Source organism: Condylura cristata, unplaced genomic scaffold, assembly GCF_000260355.1.
Source record: "Condylura cristata isolate star-nosed mole 26May11 unplaced genomic scaffold, ConCri1.0 scaffold00018, whole genome shotgun sequence".
NCBI lineage: Eukaryota > Metazoa > Chordata > Mammalia > Eulipotyphla > Talpidae > Condylura > Condylura cristata.
Window position 1 is genome coordinate 12,163,480 of NW_004567119.1, and position 12,028 is coordinate 12,175,507.

Consider the following 12,028-nt stretch of genomic DNA (forward strand, 5'->3'; position numbering starts at 1 on the left):
AGGGAGTCAGCAGGTTCTCTGTCCCTGGAACTATGTATGTGCCTGTCCTTGCTCTTCCCAGGGATGTATCCCCTGAGTCGGTGGGCAGCATGCTGGGTGGACTGAGGACCTCAGTCAGGCCGCTCAGACACAGGTAATACACAGTTTTAGAAAAGGTACCAACTCGGATTTGATCCTTGGGGTGGCTTTAAAAGAAAGCCTTTACAATTTCTTGGACCAAGAGAAATAGGCTGAATTATTAATTGCAGTGTGTCTGGAATGAGGAGTTTGTTCAGCATTAAAGGAAGAATTTCTAGCAGGGGAGGAATTTGAATGAACCAGACAAGTAAATGTCTTCTTAGATCACAGAGCAGGGAAGCATTGGGCTCCTGTTCCCATCCACAGATCCTTAGGAGGGCAGGAGGAAGAGGAGGCGGGCGAAGCGAGGCAGGGAGAGGTGGGGTGGCCAGCGGGCCGCTTGGCGGTTACTGGGGTTATCTGTCTGTACAGCTAAGTCGTTTGCAATCTGCTTTCCACCGTGGCAGGATGTGGCCTGCTTTCTGCTGGGATCCTTCTGACATCCCCCCTCAGTTTTCTCCACTTTTCTTCATCCACCACACATTCTTCTATCCTCCTCTGTATTGTTTGGAGGGGCCTTGAGACCCTCAGGACATTTCTTACAGCTGGGTTTCTCGAGAAGAGAAGCACACACACCACTTTCTGTCTGGGGCCTGTCGGGTGAGGGTCCCCTCCCTCTAGAACCAGGGCGACCGTGTGTCCAGGCGACTGGTGTCTGCGTTTCTGACACTGAGCCAGAGCCATGGCAGCTATTGTTTATGTACCGATCCCTGCTTTGCGCAAGTCAGTTGTAGCTATTACTTTTTATGAGGTTTTTTTTTTCCTGCCCTGGGGCTGGTGTGTAACCTTGTTCAAGTACGTTGCACATGCGTCATAATATTCAGACTGACTCAGCCAGTGTGTTATGCGCCCATCAACTAGATTTTCCTTTGAAGCAAAATCCATGGAAAGAGGCCACCTCGTCATTAGGCTGGAGCGGGGTGGTCTGCAGGCCAAATCCAGCCCACTGCCAGGGTGGGCAGGGCAGCCTGTGAACTCAGCGTGGTTGTGATATTTTGAAGTGGTTGAGTGAGGAAAAGAAATAATATCCTGTGGCATGTGCAGTGATCTGAACTTGCACCTTTCCGTGTTTGTAGATACAGTTTTATCCTCACACTGTTACACTCACTCGCTTACAGGTCGCCGGGGACTGCTTTCACACAGTCTGGGTGTGGGTTGTAGCCGAGACTGTGTAGCCCACAGTCTGAAGGGTTTCCTGTGGGTCCGGGCAGAGGCGCTGGAGAGCCCGGGCCCAAGTGATGCAAATGGTCACGCTGCGGGACCTCCAGACATGCTGTTGTCAGCCATTGGCTCTGCTATGTAGATCATTTTCTCTGGTGGAAAATTTATTTCTAGTAAAAACCCTAATTCTGGGTAGGACCCCCCAATTCTCATTCTTCTAGGGAGTTAAGTTTTTCCAGAGCCTGCAGGATCTCGGTTGACTCAGCTCATAATAATCCATTTGCCAACAAGACGTGTCTCGGGAAGGCCTCTCCTTCACCATGAAAGTGAGGGCTGTGTTCTCACACCCAGAGACAGTGACTTTCCTCCATGGGGAGATCTTGACTCTGGAAAGGACCCCAAAGGAATCATTCCTCTTCTTATCTCCCCAAGAAGGTTACTGACTAAAGGCGACATACTGACCCACGAGGACTCATTTCCACTAAAGAGTGCAAAGGACCAGACCTCTGTCTCCCTGGCGTGAGGGCAGGTGGGCTTCAGCAGACATCCTCTTCCTGCCTCCAACTGCCTAGATCAGGCCTCAGTGGGAGGATGCCCTGGAGCAACATAGTAGCTCCGGCCTCTTCACTGTCAAAACCAGCCACAGAGCCCTTGCTGAGGGAGCAGGCAAGACAGAAGGTGCGTGCAGCAGGGGAAACTTAGGGCTCCGGTGTTGCATGATTCTGCCCACTCTCATTTATTGATCTAGTTTATTTGGAATAAGGACATAATGGGAATAGTATCTTAGTCCTCTACTTACTCCTCTGAAAAAGCAATGAGCACCTGCGTGAGCCAGGCTCGAGGTTTCCAGAAGTGAGCCAGTCATTCCTAAAGGACTCCGGGATCTAATAGGGTGAGCTCCTGGACCACAGCTCACCAATCCCCGCACTGACTGCTTCCAGCGGTCAGGCGCTGAGCTATGTTAGAGACCAAGCCATTTCATTCTCCCAGCAGACCCAAGCAGTCGGTTATTCTCCCCATTACATGGGTGAGGAAAGTGGCACAGAGAGATTAAATGACTGACCCAAAGCCACACGGCCTGTAAGTGGCAGGCCTGGGAGTGAGGCCCTGCTGGCGGGGTGCCCCCCCTCCACCACTGCACGGTGCCCTGGTCACCATTAAGGTGACACGTGCACTGCTGGGCACAAGACTTGCTTCCACCCTCTCCCACTTATTCACCAGGACAGTTTTATGAAGTCCCCTTTCACAGATGAGTTCACAGGGTGATAACAACCTGAAGTCGGAGTAAAGCTGGGTGCTCTCCAGGGCCTGCACGGAAATTACAGGGTCCTGCTGACTTGCTGGTAGGATTCTGATACTAGGCTGGAAGTGCCCTGAGTGGCCTGAGAGACCCCCTCCCCCTACCTGTGCTCTGATTACCTGTGTGGCGGAGGCGCCCCTGCTGCCAAGGAGAAGCCCCGCCCCCTCTGCCGGGTGCCCAGCTCCTGTGCTATCAGCCTCCCAGTAAAGCGCAGAGTTCTAGAAGTCTCCGTGAACTCTGGAGTGCCAAGGGGAGAAACACGCCCCCTAGGCCAGTAGCAGGAGGTCCTCAGAGTCCACCCTGAAGGGCTGGGGAGAGCTGTCATCCGAGAGGTGCGGCAGGTCCTTTCCAGGGGTCCCACCGGGGACCCCAGTAAGGGCTCACAGGCTGTATTGCTGTCTCCTCCGCCCTGCCTGACCCTCTCCTCCGGGCGCTCCTGGACACCACGTGAATCGGTTATTTTGCTGAGAGCGCTCGTGTCCTGGTGAGAAAAAAGGTTAGGGGAAGCCCCCTCGCGGGGCGGCGGTGGAGGGGCGCTCGCGAAGAAGCCCCTTCCAGGCAGCTCTGTGCGGGCGGCCGCTGCGCTTTCTCTAGCCGCTGGAGAGCCGGCGGCCTCGGGGCGGGGCCTGTCGCCATAGAAACCCGCCCGGCGGCGCCCGGGGCTCGCGTAACTGTTCCGGGGCTCCGACTGGCCTGGGAACCGGGCCTGCTTCCTTGTGAGTGTCGCCTGGAAGGGAGTGCTAGCGGCGGGGGCACGACTGGAAGCGCCCGCGGTGCGGGCAGAGGCTCCCGAGAGGCCTAACGTCACCGCCGCCCCGCGCGGTCACCCCAGGGCTCGCGGGGTCCGCCGCCCGGGCTGGGGCGGGGGTGCGATGGGGAGCCCCTGACTATCCCAGCCTGGACCTCAGAAAATAGGGCAAGGCTCTGGGGCAAGCTGGGTCTTGGCACCGCCTTGAACTTAGCTGTCAAAATGTAAATAAAGGGTGCCGGAAACTGATGAAAAGAAGCGCTGGCGCCACAAGGACCCCGGTGTGGACAGCTGTGGGGTGGGGTCAGGATCAGAGGGAGGGTTGGCAGGTTTTCTTTCACGTTCTCGGAACGGATAGCGTCAGGTTTGAGCTATCCTGGGCCAGCTGTGTCAAAAAAAAAAAAAAAAGTGCTTGCTTTTGCTTTTTGTGTGTGTTTTTGTCAGAGAAAGACAATAGGCCTGCTGGGTGCTGGTCTATGTGGACACTTGCACAGTTTGTGTTTTTGCTTTGGCCTTGTCTGCAAGGACATCTTCGAGCTGAGAAGGGGCTTCTGAGGGTTACTGGGAAGGAACAGGGACAAGGGTGGACCAGCAACACAGCTGTGGTGGTGGGTTCACCTGCAGGACTCAGATTTGCTTTCATCTCAGGATATGGCTAGTAGATATCAGCAAAGATGTAAAGCCGGAAACACAGCACCTGCAGTTCCCCTCCAGGTCCCACGGCTTCCTTTCACCCTCACCCACTTGGAGTATGCGCCAGGTGATGAGAAGTACCAAGGATGAGAGTCAAAGTGTGTGGGGTTCCCTTGACACAAATGTAGCTCCCTTCCCCAACTTTTTCTTTTTATTGATGCACACAGAACTGGGGTACAGGCCAGAGGTGTTGGGGCAGTAAGAGGATTCACCAGAGACAGAGTGGGCAGCAGAACAGGCAGATCGATGCAGTACACTGCTGAGGGGAGCAGTGGGCGGGTCAGAAGTCTGCCATGCCATGTGGGTCACCTCCGGGACAGGGAGTCGAACTGGCACTGCAGCGGCTGTGGCTGGCTTACAGTGCTGCGTCCTAACCCACTGTGCTGCCAGGGAGGGCCCCCAACTAACTTTTCATCACCTTGTTCAGGAAGCCCTCTCACAGCTCCACTAAAGTACATGGAAATAAGACAGACACATTCTCCATTGATCTTATGGAACTCTATTGTCTTCACGGGCACAGTGCTCTGGAAGAATCAAGTCTGTCTCAGGCAGGTCTGCATCAGCCCCTGCCCGGTGGTCACCAGGTGTGGATTGAATTGAATCTCTCAAGCAGAGATTGAATCTCTCTACGCTGAAATCACAAACACCAGCACTCAGGGATGAAATTTAGTTTGGAAACAGGGTCTTCGCACATGTGATCAACTTAAGGTTGTACTCCAGGAAACCGGGACTTAATCCCATACAACAAGTTTCTTTATAAGAAGAATTATCCGACAGGGGTGAGGAGGCCCACATGATGGCGCAGAGACCCTCAGGCGAAGACAGCCATGCAAGGACAAAGGCGGGGTTAGAGAAGGCACCTACAAGCCAAGGACTGCAAGGGGTGACCAGAAACCAGAGAGACGCCGAAGGCTCTTAGCCTAGAATGTTTGGAGGAAGCTTCACCACACTGATTTTTGTATTCCAGCCTCCAAAAGTGTGGAGAATCAATTCCGAGTGTTATAGGACAGCCTGTTGTGGGATTCCCGAGCAGCCCTAGGAAACAAATGCAGTGGGGAAAACTAACAGAAAACTTAGTTGCTCCACGTCAATTTGCACATCTGAGTTTCTGAAAGAGTACACAGATAAGATTGCCAAATCAGGAGCCCAGGTTTTTATGAGATTCTTAGAAAAGAGGGAATTCTCAAAGACTGGACAGAGGGAAATGTACTTTTCAGTACAAAGTTGAAATGTATATATTGTAGGCTAATTTTAGACTCTTTAAGACATAATATTATGTGTATGGTTTATCAGAACCTGGAAAAGAAGCACTGTGGTTTCCACAAGAAGTAGCAGATCAATCAGAATTCCTCTGGAGATGGGTATTGGACAGGAATTTTAGTTATCTCCCTTCTAGGCGACAATCACACTCCCTCTTGCAGTCAAAGCATTTACCACTTTGTCTCACAATTTCCTTCTGTCTCATCCAGCTCCCTAGACTGTGAGTACCCAAAGGCTGAGAAGTTGCATTCTTCTCTGTCTCCCCAGTGCCACGCAGTGCCTGGCACACGCCAGACACTCAGTAAGTGCTCCTGGGAGAGAGCAACTGAGAGAACAAGTGAACCTTCTCTGATGACCAGTCCAGCCGCAGGGCCACAGTTCTCTCCCGCTGCTCCATCACCTTCTGAGAAAAGGCCCGTCCAGCTGTGCGCCCTGGAGCTTGTTGGATTAAACGGGGAAGAGAAGGAGAGAGGCTGTGCTGGGGGGGGAGGGGTAATGGTGCTTTAGGAGGGTCAGCACCCCTTGAATTCGGCTTCCAAAATGGATCAGTGAACAGTGAGGACATCAGACGTAGTGGGTTAAGGCGCACTGGAACTGTCTCAGCCTCGAGAGTGGCTTCTAATTAAACCAGAAACTTCTAAGAGATAACATGTTCACAAAACATGAATGTCCACAGCACACGAATGTATTTTAGTATTATTTTTCATAGCTCCAAAGTAGGAACAACCGAAATGTCCTTCAGCACACAAACACATACCGCCCTGCCCATACAACAGAATTTTGTTTGGTCATCAAAAGGGATGAAATGTGACATTGTTACAACAGGGACAAACTTTGAGAATATACTAGGTAAAAAAAGACCCCTAAGACCATCTATGACATGATTCCAGCATGCGACACTGCAGAATAAGGACATTTCGAGACAGAAAGTGGGTTAGTGGTTGCTTAAGACCATCGACTGGGGGGTTGGCAGCTAAATGGTATCGGGTGTCCCTTTGAGGTGTTGCTAATGTTCTGAATCTGCTGTGGCAGTGGTTGGCCAGCACCTTGAATCCACTAGAAGCCACTGACTTTTTTTTTTTAAGATTTTACTTATTTATGCATAGAAATGGAGTGCAGGCCAGAGGTGCAGGGGCGATGAGAGGATTCACCAGAGAAAGATTAGGGAGCAGAACAGGCAGCTCGATAAAGTACACTGCTGAGAGGAGCAGCGGGCGAGACAAGCGAGGTCTGCTGCGCCATGTGGGTCACCTCCGGCGCGGGCATGGAACTCACACTGAAGCAGCACAACTTGGCTTAGCTTCGCAGTGCAGCACCAACCCACTGCACCAGCAGGAAGGGCCCTAAAAGCCATTGACTTCTAGTGGGTGCATTGCAGTGTGCGAATTCTCTCTCAGTTATACACCTGAGATTTTGAGCTGCCTGACACCTGAAAAAGCATGTAAAAATTGGCATGTCTGCATCATTTTCAGGATCTGCATTTTCTCTGGGTTCACCATGACCTTCTTTCCCCTCCCACCAAGGAAATCACCACTGCAGAGCTGAGTGCCCCTTCTCAGGGCACAATGCAATGCCTGACTACTAGAAGGCTGGGATGAATAGTGATGTAATCAATCATGCAAATTTATAATGTTATTATTAGAATAAAAATTATTTGTGTTCACTCCTAAAGTAGTCACTACCCAAGAAATGGAAGGCAGTAGGGATCCCTTCTCTGTTGCTGTAGAAAAGGGAGTGATTGTGATCCCACTGTAATATGTAAGATTTTTTTAAACTCTAAAGCATCATTTGACCGTGAGGACAGAATCATTTTTATATGGTCACATGCTGATCATCTTTATGATATTAACACCGTTTAAAATAAGTTTAATGCATCAATAGGAAATCTAGTTGTATATATGTGAAGTCTTCAGGTTTCTCAGTCTTTACCTGGAAACTTGCATCAGAAAATGAGGTTCTGCTTATAGACGATTTTTCTTTGAACCATCAAAACCATAAAAGAAGGCAGAGAAATGTCATTTGCATGATTTGACACGGAGGAACTGTGTATTTCCTGGGTAAATTCCAAGAGGGGAAGAAGTGGTGAAGGCTTGTTGAACTGGGCTATTTTGCATTTTTTTAATTTATGTTTCTGTTTCCTCGTAATCGAAATATCTAGGGAAATAGATCACCATTTTTTTTCTGTGTGTGCTCTCACACTCACCCAAAACCCTTTATTTTAACTTTCTATACCGAGATCCCGCACACCTCGTTTTCTTTCTGGAATCTAGGCTTCCTGCGCCCACAGTTTGCTATCAGCACACCCCTTTCTGGCTTGTGGCACTTACGGAGCCTGCGCTGGCTGCATAGACGCAGGATGCGAGCTGGTGGCCTCTGCCTGGGTCCCCTGGCCGCGCTGCCCAGCCGAGAGCCTGGAAACAGCTGACTGCTGACTCAGAGGGGAGAGCCAGCCACCCACGAATCTCATCTCAGCTCGCTGCTGCATCCCTATCCCATAATCCCTTGCTGGGTTTGCTGCAGTCTTTTCAACAGACGCTGAGCGAGGAAAGGATGCCCTGTGAGATAAAGATGGATGGGTTTGAATACCGAAAGGGGTCTCCCACTTGTTAATGACCCAGAGACACTCCTGCCGACTTTCCTGCCTCCTCTCTTTTTCCTCCATTTTTCTCTTTCTCTGTTCTGTTCATGAACGGGCACATCCCTCCATAAGGCAGAAGAGATGCCGGGCGTCTGATGATGGCTGCACTGCATGGTAGGGAATTTTAACTAGTCTGTTTGCATGGAGCTTTCAAACTTGAGGTGTTAGCAGAAATGTGCTTTGTTCTTTTGGATTGCCGCGGAGCTGCAGCGACAGGCTTGGGAGGATTTGATTCTTTGCCTCTTTGATTAGTCTTTCTGCAGAAATGGGTAGGTCCAAAATACTCGCACTGCTGAGTATTATGCAGGAGGATTACCGACTTCTCCGGCTCTCTCTGTTCTGCTTTTTCACGGTCTTTCTTTTTTCTGTTTTTCATTCTTTTCTCTCGTGGTGATGTTGCATGCTTTGTTACTGCCAGACAGTCGGAGGGCCACTGCTTAAACAAAGCCACCAAATTACAAGAATAGGGGGAAAGTCATGTCTGGGTTTCTTATCAAGTGCCTAGTGGGATTCGACTAGATTTGGATTCTTACGGTCTTTGTTTTAATGTGTATTTTGGCTTATTTTAAAGAGCTGTTTCCCCCTTGCAGATAAAACACTTTTTCTCTGTTGGAGCCAAAGGCAGGGATAAGATATTTAATTTCAGAATTCCTTCCTTAACACCCAGGCTCAAGGGGACCGTCTGATGCGGCCCTTCCCCCACCCTGCCCTCTGTTAGAGCACGGGGTGGGAGCCATGGTCCCCAGTTACAGTGGAAACCCAGTCATTCATAATGCATGACTGGACCCTCTGAGTTCTGAATGTCACTGATGATTATTAGCAAATATACAGGTGATTTGGGTTTATTCTGACGTTTTATTTCCCTGCCCTGTGAAAAGTAAAATAGGAAATCAGGGTGGAATTCAATGGTAGCATTACACATAAGAAAAAAATATTCCTGGCGTTGGACCTCAGATTTGCTTGCTGAAACAGTGTGGATATTATTTTATCTGAGACCATTTTCCTACACTGTGCCCCACCCTGTCGTTCATTCTTCCTTATTTTGGGTGGATAGAGAACAGTGTTTTCTTTTTTAAAACCTCTTTATGAAAAATTAAATAGATTTTTTAATCGAATGAGAATGTGATATTTCTGCCTCAAGAAAAGATGTTCCAGCATCATAGCTTTAAGGAACAGATTGAGATTAAGAATGAGTCAATTAAAGAATGAGTTCTTTAGTTTAGATCATATTACAGCAGTTGATTCTCCATGAAAGAATAAATTGTTAGCACTTTTTCTTTTTTTAAGGAGGACTTTTTTTTTTTTGTCAGATTCTTCAATGGATTTCTTAAGTATTAAGAATTGAATTCTTTCCGTTCTGCGTGGTGTGAAGCTATTTACTGGTGCTGTGTGCTGTTTTCAGGCAGATGTTTTAGCAGCAGTGTTCCTCACCCACCCTGATGTTAACTAATCACGCCCCTCCAGAGGAGTGAGCCAGCCAGCCAGCCAGTCAGCACACAATGAGACGTTTCGTGGCATGGTTTGAGAAAGCAGCTTTCTGTTGCACAGATGTGAGCATGGCCCCTCGTAAACCTTGGAGTCTTGCCTGCCAGTTTTCTCCTAGAAAGACACGATGATTTGCATGAGAAAGGTTGAACTGGGGCTGCATGTAACAATGCTCCCCTGGCAGAATGTGCTTTCTCCGAAATATGATGCAACATGCATAAGCCCTAATTTTAAAATGGAGACCAATGTCTATCCATATTTTTCACGATAATTATTATAATCATGAAATGACTTATATTTTACTTTTATTATAGAAGCTTAGTGGGTCTTAATGCTTATAAAACGAAGTAACAATGTTCACTCTTTTGTCTTACAAAGAGACTATTAGGCATTTATTTCTCCAAATGTATGACTTTGTTATACCTGTCTCTTTTGTGTAATTTTTTAAAATCCTAAATATGTAGCAATTTTTAAAACTTGAATTAAATTGAATGTTTAACATTCCTCTGTGTCTTTATTATCCTGATTAAGACTTGAACTAAATATTTGTATTATTGAAATGTACAGAAGAGAAACACTTTCAAACTTAAAGAATGTCTGCCACATTATGTACCATAATAGTTTTTTTTTTTCTTTAAAACTGTGACTAATGACTTCTAACCATGGCCAGAGTATAACATGCATGCACGTGTGTAAGGTTTTTGCAGAAGCCCTTGATGCTATCTATGCCTACTTATTAGCTACGCAAGTTTTATGGTCAGAGTAGAACTTGCTTATGACAGGGTTGGTGTGGGGTTTTCTGCCTATTATTATTGTGCAGGGTGTCTGCCTCTAACAGATCAGGTTTCCTTCTAGGATGTGGACGTTTAAATTAGACACTGAGTAGGGGAATAAGCCTAGTGTAATTATCCCATCGCACCTTTGAAGGAAGCTTTAATTACTGCTCTCTCTCCTCCTCTGCCACCTTCGGCAGTCTCCATAGCTGCTATTCCTCCATTAAGTATTTTTATTATTCGACTAGAAACCTAACTAGTTAAATATTTATTCTGATCAACAACAGAATTAAATAATATGTTTCCTATATGCCAGAGACAGAAACAGATTTACAGTTACTTAGGCCTGTGTCCCTTGGACTTCTGGTGTAGAATGATTTCTCTTTCCCTTTCTTGCTACCATCAAGTGTCCACTGAGCTCAGGGCCCCATCTGCCCTCTGCCTTTCATGTGGCCCCAGAATATGTAGCTGCTGTATGTGGTTCACCAGGACAGCAAGGCTGGACCTGGAAAGGTAATGGTGTGGGGAGCGGAGACCTGCTGACCTTCATAGTCCAAGGGTCTGTGGATGAATGCGAAAGAGCGTATCCACTTGACATGCCAGCGCACAGACCCAGCCTTCTGGAACATTGGGACCCCAGAGCAGATCTTCAGAACTGACTGCATGAGTGAAGACTTGTATGAAGAAGGCAACGAATGGCAAGCAGCCATATGTCAGCTTAGGAAAGAGGTAGAATGAATAGGCCTAAGTACCATAAAGACATTGCGTTACTGTGCGACCACATAGTGAAACGCAGCTCTCCGTGGAAGCTGCCATGCGTCTGACCCTGGGGATCAAACAGGGAGTGCTTGGAAAGCTTGGCACACCCTAACTTGGAGGCCGAAGTTAAGTGGAGGACCCCTGAACACCATCCACCCCAAACGTGCTCTCTTTCTCTCTTTCTCTTTCTCTTTATCTCTCACACACCCCTACTATCCAGAAAGATAGTGCATCTGGCTTTCTAATTTACAAAATGGCTCATTTGGGATAGAGGCTTGATTTAACTGGAAATAGGTCATCGTGTTTTTAATTTCCTTAAAGATTGCCCTCTTTTCTTCCTTCCATTTCGCCTCAGTAGCAATGCAAAGTTAGTTGCAGGTGAATGATAATATGCTCCTACACTTTAGAATCCAAAATACCTTGTTTTTTAAATCATGTGCCTTGAGCTTGAGGCACCATCTGTCCTGACAGGTAAAAGGTGGCATGTGTTATATAACACATGGTTCAAGATTTCCTTTCTGCAGCTGTATCAGAAAATTTGTTAATCCTCCGGAAAGCTGACTTTAGCACCTCCATGCAATTGTCATTAGCTGAAGAATAATAAAAACTGTAACCACACTAATGAATTCAGCTGAGGGGCAGCAGATAGAGTACCCCAGAAATACTAGAAAATTAAACTATAGAAATGTGATTATTGCCCTCAGAATGCTATGTGACCATATCTGTTGCCTCCTACCCACAGTCCCACCATCACATCTTGGAGTTTTGTTTTCCCTCAGCACCTTGACCTGTTTGTTGCCCACCTGTGTGCCAGACTCCAGCCTGCTCATTGCCAGCTCCCTCCCCCTCCAGGAAGTACTCCAGGATCTCACTTCTCCACAATCTTTCCAGCTTGCTTTGGTGTGAACAACAACAGAATCAAGAGTTAATAGCCTTCTGATCTGTCTCAGTGGTGTGGTTTGGGGTGGAAATAATACTCTCAATCTTAGAATTGCAGACACAGACCTTTTTCTTTCTTTCTTTCTTTTTTAAAGATTTATTTATTTGTGCATACAGAACTAGGGTACAGGTCAGAGGTGCTCTGGTGAGAGGCT

At 47.8% G+C, this 12,028-nt stretch overlaps 1 protein-coding gene across 5 annotated transcripts in view; it reads left to right on the forward strand.

Moving 5' to 3' along the window:
• The window catches only part of TRIM2 (tripartite motif containing 2), a 110,145-nt gene that overhangs the window by 55,159 nt on the left and 42,958 nt on the right, over window positions 1-12,028 (forward strand). For 2 of the 5 annotated variants that reach the window (XM_012726852.1, XM_004685333.2), the window contains exon 1: window positions 7,782-8,031. The exons of the other annotated variants lie outside the window; for them this stretch is intronic. In XM_012726852.1, the coding sequence (XP_012582306.1) occupies window positions 8,029-8,031 (3 nt within the window). In that variant the 5' untranslated portion in view covers window positions 7,782-8,028. Of the gene's footprint in view, window positions 1-7,781; window positions 8,032-12,028 lie in introns of those variants that run through there. 5 annotated transcript variants of the gene reach the window in all.